Source organism: Tamandua tetradactyla, chromosome 9 (genome assembly GCF_023851605.1).
Source record: "Tamandua tetradactyla isolate mTamTet1 chromosome 9, mTamTet1.pri, whole genome shotgun sequence".
In the NCBI taxonomy this organism is placed as follows: domain Eukaryota; kingdom Metazoa; phylum Chordata; class Mammalia; order Pilosa; family Myrmecophagidae; genus Tamandua; species Tamandua tetradactyla.
The window spans coordinates 17,735,005-17,758,121 of record NC_135335.1 but is presented as its reverse complement, the minus strand read 5'-3'; the positions used below and the strand labels follow the sequence as shown (position 1 = coordinate 17,758,121).

The 23,117-nt window shown below is 37.4% G+C and overlaps 1 protein-coding gene across 1 annotated transcript; it reads right to left on the bottom strand.

Moving 5' to 3' along the window:
- Window positions 1-4,261: 4,261 nt before the first annotated feature.
- Window positions 4,262-5,200, bottom strand: LOC143645912 (olfactory receptor 5AN1-like). Its single transcript, XM_077115019.1, has one exon. It carries the CDS (start codon window positions 5,198-5,200, stop codon window positions 4,262-4,264), a length of 939 nt encoding a protein of 312 aa, XP_076971134.1.
- Between the last annotated feature and the right edge of the window lie 17,917 nt (window positions 5,201-23,117).

Here is a 23,117-nt window from a genome sequence, read left to right as displayed (position 1 = left end):
TTGCTATTCTAATTGTTGTCACACATCTTGATGCACTGAACTAGAAAAATCTTAGTGATGGCTACATATCGCACTGAAGTATTTATTATATGGCCATATATATGTTTCATTATTTCAATCAAGCTAAAACATATTTTATTCCCATATGTTTGCCTTAGTTAGAGTATATAACCTAAGAATGGAGTCTAGAACACACCTCTAGTCTACATCTTTTCCATGGACAATTCCATGTAATCATATTTTAATTTTCCTTAGCTTTATTCTACAATAATACCTTCTGAGAATTCTCATCAATTCTTCTAGAGAGTAGTTCTCAACAGTAGCTCTTGGAAGCAGTTATTGGGAAGCAGCTCACAGAGACAACACTCATCTATAGCAGCTGCAAGAAGATTGACTTACCATTTCTACCTTTAGCTTCCATGCATATGCTCCCTCAGCTCAGCTGAGAACTTCAGACATAGATCTGTGCAATATAATGGACATAATCATCACTAACATCAAGGCGAGGTCTGCCTCCCATTTAAGGACCCTCTATAAGCAGTCTTCCTATAAATTCTAACACATTTCTAAAAGCCAATGCTGCAAAACGTATACTTAGACCTGGATTGGAAAACCATGTTGCACCGTTTTCAGTGCATAGGGAGCTTCATATCTTTCCCAAATGATTCACATCTTTCTCTCATTCCTGGCCATGTGCACACTAATGAAAAACTCACAAATACCTCTGTTCTGGTTTGCTAGCTACTGGAATGCAACGCACCAGAAATGCATTGGCTTTCAATAAAAGGGGGTTTACTTAGGTAACGTATATTCATCAGAGGAAAGGCAGCTAACTTTCAACTGTGGTTCTTTCTTATGTGGGAAGGCACAGGTGATCTCTGCTGGCCTTCTCTCCAGGCCTCTGGGTTCAAACAACTTTACCAGGGGTGATTCCTTTATGTATCTCCAAAGGCCTGGGCTGGGCTGTGAGTACTGAGATGAGGTATGCTGAGCTGCTTTGGCTCTGCTACGTTCAGTTCTCTATTTAAGCACCAGCCAATTAAATCAAACATCATTCATTGCAGCAGGCACACCTCCTACCTGACTGCACATGTAATCATCAACAGATGAGGTTCTTATGCCATTTATTCATGTCCATTACAATGGAACTAGGCACCTTCACCTAGCCAAGTTGGCACCTGAACCTAACTACCACAATATCTAATACCTCTTCACTTCCGATTTTACTTAAAGAAAATAATCCATGTGATTCATCAAAAAAGAGGCCCAAGACAGCATTAGGAATCCAGATATCCCCATACATAGGTAAATAACTTGAACTCTGATTTATATCAGTTTAGATATGGTTTTCAAATCTGGCAAATCCAGCCACTTGTGTAAGATATAATTTCCAAATTTTTAAAGAAAACTGGAATCTCAAGCTTTATTTCACCTTAGGATAACAGATATGGGTAACTCAGCAGAGTTAAGAATCCATCTTATCCCACTATCTATACACCTTTTCACTGAGCTTCCAATAAAATATCACATTAAAGTAACAGTCTTTGTATTAAATACATTGTATCACCCCATATACCAACAAATCTCCAAGGTGCACAACCTAGAACACTGACAATAAGACAGACTCATGGCATTTTTCCATACTAGTTCTTATCTCCTGCAGCACCAAATATTCTGTTAATCTGTATTATGGCTCTACTGTAGTGAATTCTTGCATGTAAAAATCTATCTCCTCACACAAATTGTGCACAGAAATTTGAAACATCAGAAGTGATAAAATAGTGTGTAACCATCAATTATGTCAACTAAGCTTACATTTTCTGAATGTAAAGATACAGAATTAGAAGTTAGAATGTCAAAATATCAGGTATTACTTTTTGATATGACATGATTTTGAAAATCAACTCCCATAATAATTCCCAATGAATTATAGATGGGGATTAAACATCAGTATCCAAAGTGAATGATCCTAGCTCTATATTGAATGAAATGCCAGGAACAAAAAGGCAAATATTATCATGTCTCAATCATATAGACAAACTATACTGTAAAAGTGTGGTGAACTAAAGTTGAGAGTATGCGTTATCAGGTTGGGACCTAGTGTAAAGGGTCCTAGATTGTAACGTTTTAGAGCTTTCATATATTTGGGAATTATAAAACTGTTAATTCTAAATTCTGAGATACTGGGCTGTTAATATGTAACATGATTTTCCCCAGGAACTTTGGGTATTGACATGACGCCTGAAACTCAGAGTTAGAGCTCTGAAACTATGAAAATCAACAGCAACCCATATAGGAACTTTTGTAAAAGTTGAAAAAGTGATGAGATTTCGAGTTAGAGATATGAATGAAACTGATCTGGATAGGATGAAGGCATATCAGAAAACTGGATAAAAGATGACATCATCCATACTTTAAAACTACAACTTCTGTGTGAGACCAAAGGAAGAGATGTTCATTTGGTGGAAAATTTATATTTTGGGTAGTGTGTTTCCTAATTTAACTTGCATTGTCAGTTTAGTTAACACCATAATTACATGAAATCCTGATTAGGGATGAGATTTTGTTGGTTTGTCCAGCTTAGCGTGATGCCCTGATAAATCTCAGATTGATTTGGACAATGAATAAAGAAATATTTGCAAAGTCCCTTGGGGGAATGGAGAGAAAGGGGAAAATATTCAGCTTCCCTTGCTGGAGAATTTCTGATATTCTAGCAAGCAGTTGGGACAACCAAATCAATAAACAGAGCCCTCAATCTTAGGGTTTGCCCCTTAGGAATTTATTCCTGAAAAAAGATACACTAAGTCTTCTAAATGTAGGCCTAAGTGTTCCCCTCAGAGCACCTCTTTTCTTGCTCAGGTGTGGCCTCTCCCTCTCTAAGCTTATGCTGCAAGTGAACTTACTGCCCTCCCCCTCTATGTGGGACATGATGCCCAAGGATGTAAATCTCCCTGGCAACGTGGGAAAGAAATCCCAAGATGAGATGGGACCCAGAATAAAGGATTGAAAGCCTTCTTGAACAAAAGAGGGAAGAGAGAAATGAGAAAACAGAAAGTGCCAGAGGCTGAGAGATTTCAAACAGATTGAGATGTTATCCTGGATGTTATTCTTATGCATTTTATAGATAGCCCCTTTTTAATTAATGGTGTATTGGAGTGGCTAGAGAGAGGTACCTGAAACTGTAGAGCTGTGTTGCAGTAGCCTGGTTTCTCGATGATGTTTGCATAGTGATACAACTTTTACAATGTGTGATTCTGAAAACGTTGGGTTTGATGCTCCTTTTATCTAGGGTATGGACAAAGAGTAAAAAATATGGTAAAAAGTAAAAACTAATAGGGGGAACAAAGGTTAAAATAAACTGGGTAGATGGAAATAGTAGTGGTCAATGAGAGGGAGTGATAAGAGGTATGTTATGTATGAGATTTTTCTTTTTCATTTCTTTTTCTGAAGTGATGTAAATATTCAAAAAAATGATCCTGGTGGTAAATGAAGAACTAGGATGATATTGTGCACCATTGTACACTACATATGGAATGATGTATGTTAAGAATGTCTGTATGTTTGCATGTTGATTTATGAATAAAGAGATTTGTTTAATTAAAGAAACAAAAATACATAAATAAAGTCAATGATACTGAAGTATCACATCCCATTTTCCATCCTAATTCATCATTTAAATAACATTGCCCTCCTAGGTTAAAGCTGATGAAGATGCAGAAATGGCCAAAAACATATTTGATGATTACCACTGAAAGAACTCTTACACAAACCTTAGTTATTGAAGACTGAGCTTTTCAGTAAGCACAAAGAGGTCAATTTCCACAGTTTTGCTCTGTCCAAAGACATAACCCCCCGCTACTCATTCTCTTCTGGTCACAAACACAGAGCAATCATTGATCAACCCCTTGTCTGAATTATGCTGCATCAGGATATTTAGGTGGCAAGGTTTGTAGATTCATGAAGGACTCTGGAACCACCAAACCCTAGGTAAAAAGGCCTTAGATTGAAATGGCCATAATCACAAAATAAAGTAATTAGGGTTAGAATAATAAATAAAGTGCCCATTCCAGAAACAGGGTAAACATAATGAATTTCCAAGACATAAACATAAGATGCTTCAACTTCTGCTCCATAATGGCATATTATCTGTTAGAAATTTACATGCACTGTGTGAATTGTATTAATTTCCATTTGCTGTCCTATTATTATGGATTATGGTGATTGATTTTGACCAGCTAAAACTGTCTCTTAAGCTGCTACCTTAGCAGTGCCTTCTCTTATTTTGCAACCTCTTCAATGCCTCTTTAATCTCTTTGTTCCTCAGACTGTAGATTACTGGATTCAACATGGGAATAAATATAGCATAAAGTAATGATGAAAATCTGTCAAAGCTGGAGGAGCCACCACAACTGGAACTCAAATACACAAACCAACCTGATGTATAGAAGAGGGAAACAGTGCTCAAATGAGAAGTACAGGTGTTAAAAGCCTTGGACCTGCCTTTAGCTGAAGTGATCTTCATAATGGAGATGACAATATAACTATAGGAAAGCATGACAATTATAGCACTTGCTATCCCATAGGTCATTGTTAGTATAGCAAGCATGATCTGTATGAAAAAAGTATCAGTGCAGGATAAGTTTAACAATTGAGGCAAGTCACACAAAAAGTGGTGGATAATATTAGGCCCACAGAAGTGGAGCTGAAGCAAGGCACACAATTGGGATAAAGAACCAGAGAGTCCAGCCATATAGAGTCCCAGTGTCATCTGACTGCAGAGGCTGGGTGACATGATGGACGAATAGAGCAGTGGCTTACAAATGGCAGCATATCGGTCATAAGCCATGGCTGTCAGGAGACAACACTCGCTCAGTCCCATGGTTGAAAAGATGAAGTACTGAACAATGCAGCCCACAAAGCTGATTGTTCGCTGCTCCTGGAAGAAGTTGAAGAGCATCTTTGGGGTTGTGGAGGTAACATAGCAGATATCTATGAAGGACAGGTTACTGAGGAAGAAGTACATGGGTGTGTGGAGGTGTGGATCCATCCTTATTAAGACAAGCAGGCATAAGTTCCAGGTCACAGTCATAATATAGATCAACAGGAATATAACAAAAAGCACTGTTAAGATGCTGGGAAAATCTGAGAATCCCAAGAGGATGAAGTAAGTGATCCATGTAATATTTCCTCCTCCAATCATTGCCTTCGTGTTTCTAAGATCAGAAGAAATCAAGGGTCTATACTGATGAGCCAGGAGAAATTATATCATTAGCATTTTCATATGTGCTAATTTTCCCCACAACGATCTCTTGAAAATTAGTACTTTGATATCTTTCTGGTGAAATAACCCATATTTTCACCTCAGAGTAGTCAAGAAGTAGCTATTCAGTGTGTCAAGGTCCAAATTAATGTATGTGGTCTCAAGAGAATAGAGAGATTCAAAAGTTGAGTGGAAGCTCTAAAACTATACTATTACATATGCTATTAGTAAGCATAACGTAGAGATCAGTGGCTCTATTAATAGTTTTTTTTGGGGGGGTGTTGAGAGCCAAGTTCAGGAATTGAACTTGGCTCTCCCGCATGAAAGATGAGCATTCTGCCACTGAACCATCCATGCACCCTTTTAATAGCCTTTTAAAACATAAATATATATATTTCTGTTAATTCATTATATAAATTTAATTGTATAATAGCGCAAGTATAAGTGGCAGCTTCCTAAATTAATTTTGAAATATGTTTTCTGTTCTGTGCTGTCAATGAAATTTTTAAATATGTCTTCTTTTCCTTTTTTTTTCTTATGGGCAGGTACCAGGAATTGAACCCAGTCTCCGGTATGGGAGGCAAGAACACTACCTGCTGAGCCACTGTGGCCCACCTTAAAAATATCTTCTTTTAATTTTAAGAATTATTGTCATTATTCATGGCAACTTTACAACCTATGCTTTAGGATACATAATATGTGTAATACATAAACTATATATCAGTCTTATTTAATGCATCACCTACAAACTGGCCTGAAAATCAACATCAAAATTTCAATGTTGATCATTTGTTAAGGCAAAACCTTTTGATTTTGTGTACCCCCAAAATTTCTGGAATCATTCTTCTCTGAAAGCTTTCATTTTAAACATTCTAAAAGTGGGTGAGTTCAGTTCACTATTTGCCCTATCATCTTAGTGTGAGGGTGTTTTGTCTAATGGCAAATAGCTTTGTAGTGTATTTAAGCTTTGGGGCTTTGGAGTTTGGATTCTGAAATGCTTTTGTTTTTATTAATATTTTCCAGGAGCTTAATCACACTAAATCCAGTTCTACCCATGTGCTGGTTTGAAAAGTTTATGTACCCTAGAAAAGGCATGTTTTAATCCTAATCAATTTTGTGGGAGCAGCCATTCTTATTAATCCCTATTCAGTACTTTATTTTGGAAACTTCAATTGGCTTATTTCCATGAAGATGTGACTCAATAAATGTGTGAATTAATCTTGATAGGTGGAGACATGAATTTACCCATTCCAGGGGGGTCTTGATTGGTTTTACCAGAATCCTTTAAAAGAAGAAGCATTTTGGAAAAAGTTAGAGAATAGCAGAGAACAGCAAGAGAGAAAGCCAGGAGATGCACAGAGAGCAGAGAATAACAGATCCACGAGAAAGCCACAATAGAGAAAGCCCCAGAACCACGAAGCAGAGAGTCCACCAGCCAGCGACTTTTGGAGATGAAGAAGGAAAACACCACCCATGGAGGTAGAGAGGAAGCATTCCTGATTTCTACATGCTCTCTGTGTGACAGTATTATCTTCTCTGTGCTTCAGGTGCCTCACCTATAAAAATCGATGAATAATTGTTACCACCTGTTAACACCTGTTATAATAATTGTTACCACCTGTTAATCATGGCAGTTGTAGTGATTAAATGACATGAGGGTCATTTAAGACCCAATAAGAGCCCAATTAATGTTAGAAATTTCCTATCCCATTATTATTTTTCTCTGAAAAGAAAAATGAGGAGATTACTCCTGAAGGATCAGAGAGCTGTTTGTAAAACCGGACTTTACCTTAGTTGTAGGAATATTGATGAACTATATTATTTATTTGTATCTTGTATTATCTACTGCCTAATATAGTTGTAAATTCATGAAGCCATATTTTAATCACCACCAAAAAAAACATCTAGCTGTTGAAACCGTTTATGGAATCGTTGAGATGTTTTCCTATTTAATGGTAAGAATACTGAAAATCGATAGGTATAAAACTAAAGAAAAATCAGGTTTATATAATCATAAATGGTTCCTTCACACAGCTTTAGATGTGAAATTAAGAATAACTCATTTCTGTAGCTCAATTCCAGCTTTAGGAACTTTGAAAATCATGCTTTCTGTTTACACTAAGTGTACAATGCTGCCACTACAAGTTCTCAGATATGTTAACCCAGATGACAGTTTTCATGAAAACATAAACTCTCCCAGACATTACTCCCTGAACACCGCAATAATTGGGCTGAAAAGGTGAGAAGGAATCAAACTGTTGACCAATCAGTTGCATTAAAATCCCTCATTTATTAATACAATTCAGTGAGAGGCAGCCATAAATAAATGAAGTCTGTGTAATCAACCACACACAGAAGAGTGAGCAGTTGTGCATTGCTTATTCTATTCATTATGTAATTATCCTAAAACTTTATGTTAAAATTTGGTAGACAAAAAGAAAATGAAAAAAGAAAAAACCTCGCATACACTCACTCTCTTTTATTATCTACTTTGCATGTTTCACCACACAATCTGGAGACGAAAGGTGACTAAAATAAAAAGTAGTTGGAAGTTTTACTGCATGGATCTAGCTAATCAGAACTCCCTGTAAGCAGATTCTAATGAGGACATCAGTTCCCTGGGTTGTGCCAGTGCCAAAATGCGGTGCTTATTCTGACTAAATAAAAACAAGGTAAGGAAAAGAAGATAAAAAGGGACAGTTAGACCAATACTACCTGTGCTTGGTGTGGGTGTCTCTGATATCAGCGTTCCCAAGTCTCCAGATCCTCAGGATCTTCACAGATGACACGGAAAAGATGTTTGAAAAATTTCAGAAAACCTAAGGAACCTTAGATGAGTACTTTGTTATATACTTATATAACACTGTGTGACCATTGAATCAGTTTGATTTTGAAACTCAGAAAGTATGAATAACACTGGGTGCTGAGAAGCAAATGATAATTATTAAAACACAACAAACAAACAAAAACCTCAAGGGCAAAATTTAGTTAAGAGTCAAAGTGGAGGAAGTTCAAAAACACAGGAATCTTAGGACATTCCTTTGAAACCCAGTAAGTATTGCCTTTGATTTAGCTTAGTTTTTCCAATAGGCCACCCATTGTGTCATTTAATTCTTGAATATTCCATCTCCATTTGGCATGTTAAAAACCCAGCATAACAACATTCAAGGTCTCATCCTTAGGAATTGCAGAACTAGAATTCAAATTCCCACCCAACCCCAGGTACTACCTGATTTTTTGGGGGGGGGGATTATTCTTGTCAATGAAGTTTAGAATCCTGAAATGTTTTTGAGAATTTAATTAGAATGATTAATAAAACCTGAGAAAGAATTCTACATCCTGTATGTGGAAGTGACAGTCCCACAAAAATAACTCAAAGCTGACAAATCCTGTTCCGTGTAAGTCTTACAGGAAGAATTACTCAGATATTGAGATTGCATGGAATCACTGGCCTGCCTGTCCGCTATCACCTAAGTCATGCAGGGTTCTTTCCAAGTTGTAATTGCCTGTTTCTTTCCCATGCAAAAATTTCAGGTGGCCTTATTGCACCTAATTATTTGCCCTTTTGGCCATATAAATACCTGTCTACTGTAACAAGATAGATTCACACAATGGCTTAGCCTCTTAAATGTGTGGATAAGAGCAGAGGGGAAAGGAGAAAAGGCAATTAGAGGGAGTAAACTCCCAGATAATTGTTTCTTGCTGTCAGGGTTGTCATGGAGCTTTTCTCCCTACAGGTTTCATGTCCCACTTTGCCTTGACCCTCCTGGATTCTCTCCTCACTTCCCCATGCTCCTACCATGATCTCATGATTGTGGGATTTTCTTTGCAGTCTTTGAAGTCATTTGAGTAGGAAAGGACCAGGATATCATCTAGTCGAGATCCCTTAATTTTCAGTTCAGGAACCTGAAAGCAGAGGAACTAATGATTTGCTAAGGATAACACTGCTAGCTAGCAATAGAGTTTGATAATAATTAATATATATAATATATACATCATATATAAATAATATAAATATATACATAAATTACAGTCACTTTTAACAAAATATGTTCATTTTCGTTAGATACATAAAACCAGTTTGCAAATTCCTTGCCTGAATCAATCACCACAGCAGCCTGAATAGCAGATAAGTCATTATTTCCTGTTCATAAATGAGGAAATTGAAGCACTAAGGAATTCAATAAGACTAATTTATGACAGAGGCACAACAATACAGTTTCCATGATGGGCTTTGAATTCTGGCTCTAACAGTCACTGGTTGTGAGATCTTGGGAGACATAACATCTGCAAGTCACATGCAGATATAGGTAGTATTATGCAGAGCTGCACTCAGGGAGAATTAAATTGGATCATGCTCAAAAAGAACTTAACAGGGTATTTTGTATATAGAATGCCTTCAATTAATTGTAGGTATAATTTCTGTTTTCTGTTCTGAATTTAGGTCAAAACCAAAAATATTAATTTTTAGAAGGTGCTCTCCTTCCTTTTCATTTTCTAGGTATATAGAAATCTTTAGATAAAATATCACACTTGATCTCATTTGCTTCAGACAAACTTACTAGTAGGAAAGGTATAGAGTGTAGACAATGAGTTAATTATTTGGTTTAACCTCTCCTAATACAATAGTACATATAAGTTCCCCCTGATAAGGGTTGTAGTAACTTAATCATTTTAAATGAACAGCTTCTTAAATCACTTTTGAAGAATGACACCAAGAGTAGGACATTTAGGCACAGTGGAAGAACAAAGAGGAAATATATTTGGTCAGGCCAGGGCCATTTATGCTTCACAAATCACAGATTGTGAGATTTGAGATAAATCATCACCTATACTGCAAGGCATAATAGCCCTCAGATATCCTATATTCCACTGGTAAATGGAGATAATTTATTACCTGCTAACATCACTTGAGAATCAAAAAACAATATCTGTGTAGTGTAACTATGCAAGGAGTAGGGTGTTGTACAGATGTAAAGGAAATATATATACAAACCTGGTCCAAAATCCCCAGCATGTAACACATACATTTGTTAGAAATTTTTTAATTCTGATTGTTGAACACTGAATCTTTATGTTAGTCTTTATTTGTTGTCATTGCTTTATTGCTCTGTTGTTCTATTCTCACACTTAATGCATTAGAATTTGTAACGAACTCACATCCTGTCCATTTTACACGCCTGCATAGTCATCATTCCTGAGGCCTTGAATGGTGACATCTATGGAAGAAAAAATGAGAGGAAGAAACAGGTTTATTCCTAACAAGAAAACATTTATTTTCTTCAGTCATGCAGCTGGCTAATTTTAAAAGTTTAAATCAGTGATATTGAGTTCATCTATCCCTTCCTTATATGAATGCCAACTGTAACTGAAAAATGACCTTACATCTATGTGATCATGCTCTCTTTGCAGAGAACTCAATTTAATGGTTATCATGGGTACATTATTTATGAATATACCTTATTTTCAGATTCCCCATGACAGATTTAACAACAATGTGAGACTTGGGGATAAGCAAATTAAGAACATACTGCCATCTCTCTGTATGGAGAGGTAGAAGGATTCAGCTCAAGCTGGGGCTACTACTAACTTGATACCTGCAGAAGCGCCTGAATCATGTTGAGCCCCGTGCATAAAATGAGGAGGGTGGAGCTGAGGCTCTTTAAAATCTCCTTGAGAAATCACATTCACTTGATCTGTAATCAGTAAATATTTTCATTTCTGTGAACAGACTTTATTTTCTCATAAACAGTCCAGAAAAACACAAAAAGTATAGCAGCATAGTGACAAGAGTCTGTCACCAAGGGTCAGCAGTTTGGAATTGGATATAACTAAACCCATTTAATGACCCTAGGAAGGGTTCTAGGACATGGAATAATACAAGGTTTTAAAAGCTCGGAGGCTCCTATTTTCACATGTGCATACTTCTCCTCAATTCAGATTGAGCATTTTCAGATGTATTTATGAGTTAGGTTATGTAGGATGTTGTTTCTTTTTCTCTTAGAGAAGCTGTAGGTTTACAAAAAGAACATGCAAAAATGTTCAGGATTTTGAATACCACCTTATTATTAGCACCTTGCATTAGTGTGGAATAATTATTACAATTTTTGATAGCAAATTTTTGTGATTGTGCTACTAAATATAAGTCATGGTTTATCTTAGGTTTCATTCCTCATTCAGCAAACGGAATTTTGTTCATTCAGTGCAATGGATTTTGAAAGTGCTTTATTCTATTCCAATATATGTAATCTAACATTTCGTCTCCACATCCTCTCCAACACTTGTTATTTTCCCTTATTTGGATACTAACCATTCTACTTGGGATGAAGTGGTATATCTTTGTGATTTTACCTTGCATTTTTTTGATGGATAATGGTATTGAGCCTCTTTTCCTGTGCATTCTGGCCATTTGTGTATCTTCTTTGGACAGATGTATATCAAGTCTTCCATTCATTTTTAAAATTTGATTGCCTTTTTATTGTTAACTTGAATGAATTATTTATATATTGATATTTAATATTTAAAGATATTAAACCTTTCCCAGATATGTGGATTCAAAATATTTTTCCCAATATGCAGGTTTCTGTTAGCATACATGATAAAGCCCTCTGAGGTGCAAAAGTTTTCAATTTTAATAGGCTCTCCTTCATTTAATCTTTTACTTTGCTTGTGCTTTGCATCTATGAAACCATTGCCTAAGTCAATTTTCTGAGGATGCATCCCTGAGTTTTTATAGGAATTTGATAGTTCTGACTTAATATTTAGGTCTCTGATCCATTTTGAGATGACTTTTGTATAAGGTATGAGATAAGTGTTCTCCTTTTTCTGCAAATGAAGAGCCAGTTTTCACAGCACCATTTCTTGAAGAAAGTATTCTTTCTTAATTGAGTTGTCTTTGCCCCTTTATCAGAACTCAGTTGGCCTTAAATATGAAGGTTGATTTCTGAGCTCAATTTGATTCCATGGAATAAGGATGGACATTGTGCTAGAATTTGTTGCTAGAGCAATTAGGTAAGAAAAAGAAATAAATGACATCCAAGTTGGAACAGCAGATGTAAAACTATCCTTATTTGCAGATGACATGATCCTGTATACAGAAAATCCTGAAAAATTGACAACAAACCTCCTAGAACTAATAAATTAATTCAGCAAAGTGGTTGGATAGATCAACATCCAAGAACCAGTATTGTTTCTATACACAAGCAATGAGTAATCAGAAATAGAAATTAAGAAAAATTCCATTTCCAATGTCAAAACAGTGTCAAATATTTAAGAATAAATCAAACCAAGGATGTAATTGACTTCTACAGAGAAAACAACAAGACACTGTTCAAAAAAATCAAAAAAGATCTGAATCAATGGAAGGACATTCTATATTCATGAAGGGAAGGCTAAACATTGTTAAATATCAGTCCTACCCAAAGTGATTTTTCAATACCAATGAAAATTTAAAAATCCTCTTTGAAGTAGAAGAGCCAATCATCAAGTCTGTATGGAAGAATAAGAGGTTGAATTGGTAAAGCCATTTTAAAAAAGAAGAATGAAATTCATAGACTCACACTACCTCATTTTCAAACTCATTACAAAGCCAAAGTATTCAAAACAGCATATTACTGTCCCAAGTACAGATATTTAGCTCACATAAACTTTTGAATCATTGGAAAAGTCAAAAATTTGTATATTAACAATTTTATAAGGATGCACAAATCTTACAAATAAATGTTAGAGCAATAGATTTTATATATTTTTTTATACTAAATCTTTTAATTAACTCTTGTTCTGGCTAATTGTGTTTTCTTTTTTTCTAGACATTTAATTTTCTCTGAATACATCATATATAATCATAGTGACTATAAGTAATTTTTTTAATATTGTTTTATTTTTGAGACTATCTCATTGTATGTATCATTTGTCTTTGTTATTCGCAACCCACAGCAGCACCCCACTTTTCTGGTACCAATACCTGCTTTAGTTTGTAAAAGCTGCTGGAATGAAATATACCAGTAATGGAATAGCTTTTTAAAAAAGGGAATTAAGTTGTAAGTTTACAGTTCTAAGGCTCTGAAAATATCCAAACTAAGGCACCTGAGGAAATATAACTTGACTCAAGAAAGGCCGATGGGTCCAGACACCTCTGCCAGCAGAAATGCACATGGCAATGTCTTCTAGCTTTCACTTCTCAGGTTGTAAGGTTTCTCCAAGGGTATTTTCGATTTGCATTTCGAAGGTTTCTAGCTGTTTGTGCTGTATGGCCACTCAAGCTTTTTCCAAAATGGTTCCCTCTAAATGGTTCCAGTAAGCAACTCCACATTGAATGGGTGAAGACTCATTTTCCATGGAAACCATCTAATCAAAAGTTGCCACCACAATTGGGTGGGTCACAGCTCCATGGAAACAGTAAAAATGATCCTACCCAGCAATATTGAATGAGGATTAAAGAGCATGGCTTTTCTGGGGCACAGGACAGTTTCAAACCAGCACAGTAATGCTGCATAATATTCCATTGTATATATACACCACATTTTGTTTATCCACTTGTCTGTTGATGGCACTTGGATGGTTTCAATCTTTTAGTGATTGTGAATAATGTCATTATGAACATAGATGTGTAAATGTCTGTGTGGGTTACTACATTCAAATCTTCTGGGTGTACACTGAGATCAGAATTGCCATGTTGTAAGTCACCCCAATATTTAGTTTTCTGAAGAATTCCACAGCTACTTCAGCCTTTGAAATGCTCACCATCAGTGATGAAGTATTCCATTTTGCTCACATTCTCTCCAAAACTATTGTCTCCTGATTGCTTAATGGTGGCCATTCTTATAGATGTGAGATGATATCTCATTGTGGTTTTGATTTACATTTTCCTAATAGCTAATGATGATGAATATCTTTTCCTTTCTTTTTGACCTATTTCCATTTCCTTTTTGGAAAAATGTCAATGCATATCTGTTCTACTTGACTTGTTGCCAGAATGTGATATTCCAGAAATGGAACAGCTTTTAAAAGGGGGAATTTATTAAGTTGCTAGTTTACAGTTTTAAGACCTCAAAATGTCCAAATTTTAGCAGGGATATAGAAATGTCCAATATAAGGCATTCAAGGAATAGTACCTCGGTTCTAGAAAACCAATGAAATTCAGGGTTTCTCTCTCAACTGGAAAAGCACATGGCAAACATAGCAACATCTGCTGGTTTTCTCTCCAGGCTTCGTATTTCATGAAGCTACCCAGGAGGCATTTTTCTTCTTCATCTCCAAAGGTCTCTGGCTATGTGGGATCTTGTGGTTCTCATGACTCTCTAAAGACTCTGTTGTCATTCTCCAAAATGCTCCCTCTTTTAAAGGATTTCAGTAAACTAATCAGGACCCACCTGGAATGTGTGAAGTCACAGCTCCCTTTAATCCAAAGCTAATACCCACAATTGGGTGAGTCACATCTCCATAGAGATATTCTAATCAAGCTTCCAACCTATAATACTGAGTAGGGAGTAAAAGAAACTGTTGCTCCTACATATTGAAATAGGATTAATATATGGCTTTTCTAAGGTATAGAATCCTTTCAACCCAGCACAACATATTTTCCCCATTTTATAATTGAGTTGTTTGTCCTTTTGTTATTGAGTTGTAGGCTTTCTTTATATATACTGGTTATCAAATCTTTATTAAGTATGTTTTCCAAATATATTCTCCAATGGATTTGGTAAATTCTTCATTTTTTTTTTTGACAAAGTCCTTTAAGCACCAAAGTGTTTAATCTTGAGGACTTTCCATTTACCTATTTCCTCTTTTGTTGTCTGTGATGTGTGTGAGGTCTCAGAATCTTACTCGTATTACTAGGTCTTAAAGATGTTAACACAGGTATTTGTATATGAGTCGTGTGGTAGTTAATCTTATATTTAATCTTTAATTAACTTTGCATTATTTTTTGCATGGAGAATGAAGTAGGGGCCCTCTTTCATTTCTTTAGATATGGATATACCATTTTTCCAGGCCAATTTGTTGAAAAAACTATTCTGTCCCAGTTAAGTGGATTTGGGGGCATTGTAAAAACTCATCTGCCTACGTTTTATTTCTCAACCATAAGGCCTATTTCTCAACCCTCAATTTGCTCCCATTGATCAATGTGTCTGTTTTTGTGCCACTACCAAGCAGCTTTGGTCACTGAGATTTTATAATAAGCTTTGAAGTCAGGAAGTATATGTCCTTTGACTTCATTATTGCATTTTAGGATTTTTTGGCTATTTAAGGACCATGTTCCTTCCAAATAAATTTGATAATTATCTTTTCAAGTCTGAAAAACATGTTGAAATTTTTATCGGTATCATGTTGAATCTGGAAATAGATTTGGGTCAAACTAACATCCTAACAATATTTAGCCTCCCTATCCATGAACATGGAATGTCTTTTCAACTATTTATGTCTCCTTTGTTTCTTTTACCAAGGTTTTGTAGTTTTCTGTGCATAAGTCTTTTACATCCGTGGTTATGTTTATTGCTAGACACTTGATTCTTAGTTGCTATTTTGAATGAAATATTGTAGTTAATTGCCTCCTCGATTAGGTCACTGGTAATGGATAGAAACACTACTGGCTTTTGTGCATTAATTTTGTATCGCACCAGTTTTCTGAATTTATTTATTAGCTCAAGTAGCTTTGTCATAGATTTCTATGGATAGTCCAAATATAGGATCATGACATCAGTAAATAATGAGAGTTTTATTTCTTCCTTTCTGATTTGGATACCTTTCATTTCTTGTTCTTGCCTAATTGCCTTAGCTAGAACTTCTAGGACAATGCTTAGTAATAATAGTGACTGTGGGCATCCTTGTCTCATACCCAATCTTAGGAAGAAGGCTTTTAGTCTTTCACCATTGCATATGATGCTGGCAGTGGGTTTTACATATATGTCACTTATCATATTGTGGAAATTTTTTTCCATTCTTTCTTTTTGAAGTTTTTAGTAAAAAAAAAGTACCGAATTTTCTAGAATATTTTTCAGTATTAATTGGAATGATTATGTGAGTTTTTCCATTTCTATTTGTCAATGTGTTGTATTACACTGATCAATTTCTTGCATGGAGCCACCTTGCATTCCTGGTATAAACCGACTTGGTTGTGCTGCTTAATTATTTGAATGTGCCTTTGCATTTGATTTGCAAGTACTTTATTGAGAATTTTACATCTCTACACATTAGGGAGATTAGCCTGCAGCTTTCCTGTCTTGTAGTATTTTTATCCAGTTTGGGTATTACAGTGATGTCACCTTCATAAAATTAATTAGGTAATGTTCTTTTTTCTTCAACTTTTTGTAAGACTCTGAGCAGGAATACTGGAAGTTCTTTTTGGAATGTTTGATAAAAATTACCCTATGAAAACATCTAGGTCTTTTCTTTCTAGAAAGGTTTTTGTTGCCTGATTAACTCTCTTTATTTGTGATTGGTTTGTTGAGGTCTTCTATTTCTTCACAAGTCACTATAGCTTGTTGTTTTGTGTTTCTAGGAAATTGTCCATTTCACCTATGTTGTCTAGTTTGATGGCATACAGTTGTTCATAGTATCCTCTTATGAGCTGTTTATTTCTTCAGGATCCATGGTAACGGCCCCTTCTCATTTCTGACTTTATTTATTTGCATTTTCTCTTTTTCCTTTGTCAACCTAGCTAAGGGCCCATCAATTTTATTGACTTTTTCAAATATCCAACTTTTGGTTTTATTAATTCTCTATTGTTTTCTCATTTTCTAATTAATTTATTTCTGATTTACTTTTGTTTTTCCTCTTATTCTACTTGCTTTTGGGTTAATTTCTGTTCTTTGTCTAGTTCCTCCAGGTAAGCTATTGAATCCTCTACTTTTCCTCTTTCTTCTTTATTAATATAAGCATGTAGGGCAATAAACTTCCCTCTCAACACTGTCTTTGCTGCATCTGATAAGTTTTTCTAAATTGTATTCTCATTTTCTTTGGCCTCCAGATATTTACCAGTTTGTTCTATAATTTCACATTTGACATGCTGATTGTTTAAGAGTATAGTATTTAACCTCTCTATATTTGTAAAAGTTCTGGCTCTTTGGAGGCTTCCAATATCTTTCTATTGTGGTCGGAGAAAGTACTTTGAATACTGTCATGGTCAGGTTCATGTAAAAACTTGTCCAAGTGGTGGTACTTATTTGTCTGTTTGGGCAATTGCTGGCCTGTCTTTTGCTATGAGGACATTTCACAGAATTAAGTAATGATCACGTTGGCTACATCCACAGCTGATTTCATTTGTAATCACCCAAGGGAAGTGTCTTCTTAAATGAGTGATGCTTAATCTAATCACTGGAAGCCTTCAAAGAGGGTTTAGAAGAGACTGTTTCTCTTCTTGCTTCAGCTGATGAGATTCTCCTGTGGAGTTCCTCCAGACCTTCCATAGGAATCATCAGCTTCACAGCCTGCCCTACAGAATTTGGACTCTGTGTTCCCATGGTTACACAGACACATTGATGAATTTTATATTTATGAATATTGCCTGTTGATTCTGTTTCTCCAGGAACCCTAATACAACTTGGTACCAAGAGTGGGGTGGTTCTTAAGAAGCAGAATCTAACAATGGGTTTTTATGAATAGTTTTCTACTCTGACTGGACTCAAAGGTACTAAGGACTCTGATTCCCATCATCAGAATGACATTGCCAATCCGTGGAGTGAGTTGGCAAAAGAGATAGTCAAAATATCACCATTTGATTCTTCTAATGCTTCGCTTGTGCAAAGCCAGGCTCTGGCAGATAATATTTTTTAAAACTTTACAGAGTTTTCTAGAAACAGGAAGTATAGAGATTTGGCTGCTTGTTGTTAGATAACTGTATAGATTAATGAGTGAAAGGTATGAGCCTAAGGCTTCAAATGAAATCTTAAGCTCTGTCTGACAGATGTAGACATTTCTGTGAGTGTCCTAAAGGGAAATCTGATTTTCTGTAGCCATAGACTTCAGATCACTGAAGATGAGACTCAGAAAATTATTGTTAGAGTAGCAACTTTACAACATAAACTGAAATCTCTATCTTGGATGGTGTCTGCTGTTAAAGTGAGGCATTGATTGGACAGGATTGGGACCCTGAAAAATGAGATGGTGACATCTGGATGAATAAAGATGTCGGTGGTGAGGTTGAAACCCTAGGTCATGCTGAGTCTTCTCTAGATAACTCTGTAATAGTCTGATCTGAAGACATAGCTGCCCCACCTCCAGCCTGCTTTGAGGAGTTGGCCACCCAACCTCCACCTGAAGGGATTACCCTTAGAGTGATTAATCCTGTTTCACCAGATGAAACTGCAAATGAATGCCCTGAAGCAAATGGCTTGGAAGAGACTTTTAATTATTTTCTTGATCCACCCTCATCACCCCTCATTTCTTCCAGACCTATAACTAGACTAAAACCCCAACAGTCCCTTAAAGGTGAAGTACAAACAAAGTATCACACATGAGGAGGTACGTTATACTTCAAAAGAACTGTGTGAATTTTCAAATTTATATAGACAGAAGCCTTGGACTATGTGTGGCAATGAATTTTAAGAGTGTAGGGTAATGATGGGAATAGGCTGGATCAAGCTGAAATTATTGATATGGGCTCACTAAGGAGAGATTCTGCATTTAATGTTATAGCTTGATGGGTTAGAAATAGCATTAACAGTTTGTTTGGATGGTTGGTTGAAACATGGATCCAAAGGTGGTCGACATTACCTGAGGTTGAAATGCCAGAACTGTCCAGGTATAATGTAGATGAGGGGATCCAGAGGCTTAGAGAGATTGGAATGTTAGAGTGGATTTATCATGTAAAGCCTGCTCTCACACCCCAGGGATGTCTGGAGGATGCACTTTTTACCAGAACAGTGAGAAATAAATTGGTGAGACTAATACCATCATCCCTGAAGAGCTCTGTGGTTGCACTTCTCTGTAGGTCAGATATTACTGCAGGAATTGTTGTCACAGAGCTGTAATCCTTCAACACAGTGAGGATGACCTGATCCCGAGTTGGCAGGTGGCAGCACTTAATCACTAAATACAGGGTGGATGTGGCTATTATAATAAACAACAAACCCAAAGCCAGGGTCAAAATAATCTGACTTGCAGAGATTTGTGGCATTGGCTAGTAAATCATGGGGTACCAAGAAATAAAATATGTCAATAGTCTACCAAATTCTTATTGGAGCTGTATACACAAAAGAGTTCTAGGTCAAGTAAACAAAAGTCTAACTTGAATTACAAAATCACAAAGTTAAGGTCTCTTAATCAATTTCCAGACTTGAGACAGTTTACAAACCCAGAGCCTCTTGAGTGAAGGGGAGGTCAAATTCTTTTGGGGGAGAACCCTGTTACGTTACCACATGTCTGTACTGTCAATCTTTCTCCAAGCCTCCCCCAAGGAGACCAATGGCCTTTTACCAGGGTAACTGTGCATTAAGAAAATGGAAATGATCAGATATTTCAGGATTATTGGACAGTGGTTCAGAAGTGACATTAATTCCAGGGGACCCAAAACATCACTCTGCTCCAACAGTCAGAGTGGGGACTTATGGAGGTCAGGTGATTGATGGAGTTTTGGCTCAGGTCCGTCTCACTGTGGGCCCAGTGGGGACCTAGACCCATTCTGTAGTGATTTCCCCAGTACCAAAATGTATAATTGAAACAGACATACTGAGCAACTGTAAGAATCCCCACATTGACTCTTTAGCTCATGCAGTGAAGACTATTATGGTGGGACAAGCCAAGTGGAAGCCACTAGAGCTGCCCTTACCTAGCAAAATAGTAAATCAGAAGCAATACCGGATTCCTAGAGAGATTGCAGAGATTACTGCCACTTTGAAGGACTTTAAGGATGCAGGGTAATGTGGTAGTTAGGCTCAGGTGTCAACTTGACCACGTGAACATGCCTAGATCTGTTGTTGTGGACATGAGTCAATGGTATGTTAACCTCTTCTGTTACTCACTGCATCTGCAGGTGGCTAAGAGGCATGTGTGCTGCGGTGAATGATGTTTGATTTAATTGACTGGTGCTTAAATGAGAGAGCTCAGTGTAGCACATCCCAAGCAGCTCAGCATGCCTCATCTCTGCACTGACAGCTCAGTCCAGGCCTTTGGATATGCAGAAAAGGGAAAGTTGTTGGAACCCAGAGGTCTGGAGAAAAGGCCAGCAGAGATTTCCCTGTGCCTTCCCACGTAAGAAAGAACTGCAATTGAAAGTTAGCTGCCTTTCCTCTGAAGAACTATATGTCTACTAAATAAATCCCCTTTTATTGAAAGCCAATCTGTCACCAATGTGTTGCTTTCCAACAGTTAGCAAACTAGAACAGATTTGGTACCAGAAAGTGGCATGATGCTGCTATTTGCAAACACCAAACATGTTGGAATGGCTTTTTAAATGGATAAGGGGAAGATTTTGGAGGAACTGCAAAGAGAATGATGGAGAAGTCCTGGAGTGCTTGAAGAGACTGTTGATGTACAGAAAAATAATTGCCAATCTGAACAAAAAAGGACACAAAAGGGACAAATTGGAGTTTGCAGAGTGAGAGCCATGGAAGCTTGGGTGTAAAGCCAAGAAACCTTGGCCAGGAGAGTGGACCCATCCATATACATGGAGAGGGTGAGTTTTCCCTGAGGGCAGAGGATAAGTCTCCCATCTTGTTGCAGTGGAAGAGTTGTGCTACCTCAGAACTATGAGAAGGTACAACATGCTCCTTGGGAACTGGGGAGAGCCTGGCTGTTACCACATGGAGGGGTTGAGCATGTGCCCCAGAATTGGCAGAGAGCACAGTGTGGCCCCACTGCCTGGAGACAGTGAAGCTGAGAAAAAGTTTGCTTCCTCAATGTTCCCCAAGGTTGATTTGGAAAGAGGCAGTCCACTGCATAGGCCCTTGGAAAGTGTGGGACTGCCACTTTTTAAAGCTGAAGGATAAATGACTTTCAGACTTTGAAATGCAATGATGTTTGCCCTGCAGATTTTCTTTCCAACTTCTCCCTATGAATCCTATGGTTGTCCCTCCTTTGCATATTGGCACCAGATAACTTATTTTGAGATTCATAGGTCCACAGCCAGAAGAGAATTTGTGCCACTTTAATATTGTTTAAGATGATGCATATAGTTACCAAGTTGAGAAGGGGTGGCCATATGGTAGTTAGGTTCAGATGTCAACTTGGCCAGGTTAATGTGCTGTGGACATGAGCCAATAGTACTTACTATTGCTCATTATATCTGCAGTTGGCTAAGAGGCATGCCTGCTATAATGAATGATGTTTTATTTAATTGGCTGGTGCTTAAATGAGAGAGCTCAACATAGCACAGCCCAAGCAGCTCAGCATACCTCCTCTCAGCACTCACAGCTCAGCCCAGATCGTTGGAGATGCAGAAAGGAATCACCCTGGGTAAAGTTGTTGGAACCCAGAGGTCTGGAGAGAAAACCAGCAGAAATCACCCTGTGCCTTCCCATGTAAGAAAGAAACTCATTTGAAAGTTAGCTGCCACTCCTCTGAAGAACTATGCATCAACCATATTAATTCCCTTTTATTGAAAGCCAATCCATCTCTGGCATACTGCATTCTGGCAGCTAGCAAACTAGAACAGGTTGTGATTCCCACCACATCCCCATTCAACTCTCCTATTTGTCCTATGCAGAAAACAGATGGGTCTTGGAGGATGACAGTGGATTATCCTAAGCACAACCAGATGGTAAGTCCAATTGCAGCTGCTTTTCCAGATGTGGTATCATTGCTTAAGCAAATCAATATATCCTCTTGTACCTGGTGTGCAGGTATTAATCTGGCAAATGTCTTTTTCTTGATAGCTATTAGTAAGGACCACCAGAAACAGTTTGTTTTCAGCTGGTAAGGTCTACAATATACTTTCACTGATACCTCAGGGGTGTATCAACTCTCCAGTCCTAAGTCATAGTAGGACTTGATCATTTCTCACTCCCACGAGACATCACACTGGTCCATTATGTCGATATCATGTTGATTGGACCTAGTGACCAAGAAGTAGCAACTACACTAGACTTACTGGCAAGGCATTTGCATGTCAGAGGATGGAAGATAAATCCAACAAAATTACAGGGTCTTTCCACCTCAGTGAAATTTCTAGGTATCCAGTGGTTTGGGGTATGTTGAGATATCCCTTCTAAGGTGAAGGACAATTTGCTGCATCTAGCCCTTCCTACAACCAAAGAAAAGGCACAATGCTAGTTGGTCTCTTTGGGTTTTGGTGATGACATATTCCTCACTTAGGTGTGCAACTGTGGTCCATTTATTGAGTGACCAGAAAAGCTGCTAATTTTGAGTGAGGACCTGAGCAAGAGGAGGCTCTGTGACAGGTCCAGGCTGCTTTGCCACTTGGACCACATGATCCAGGAGATCCAATGGTGCTGGAAGTGTTAGTGTCAAATTGAGATGCTGTTTGGAGCCTTTGGCAGGCCCCCATAGGAGAATCACAATGTGGACCCTTAGGATTTTGGAGCAAGGTCTTACCATCTGCTACAGATAATTACTCTCCTTTTTAGAAACAGCTTTTGGTCTGCTACTGGGCTTTAATAGAAACTGCACACTTAACCTTGGGCTAGCAAGTTACAATGAGATCAGAGTTGCCTATCATGAGCTGGGTGTTGTCTGGCCCAGCAAGCCATAAATTTGGGCATGCACAACAGCACTCCATCACAAAATGGAAATGGTATATACGAGATAGTGCCAGAGGTCCTGAAGGCACAAGTAAGTTACCTGCAGAAGTGGCCCACATGCCAATGGTCTCCACTCCTGCCACATTACCTTTTATTTCCCAGACCAGATCTTTGGCCTCTTGAGTAGTTCCCTACAGTGAATTGACTGAGGAAGAAAAAACTCG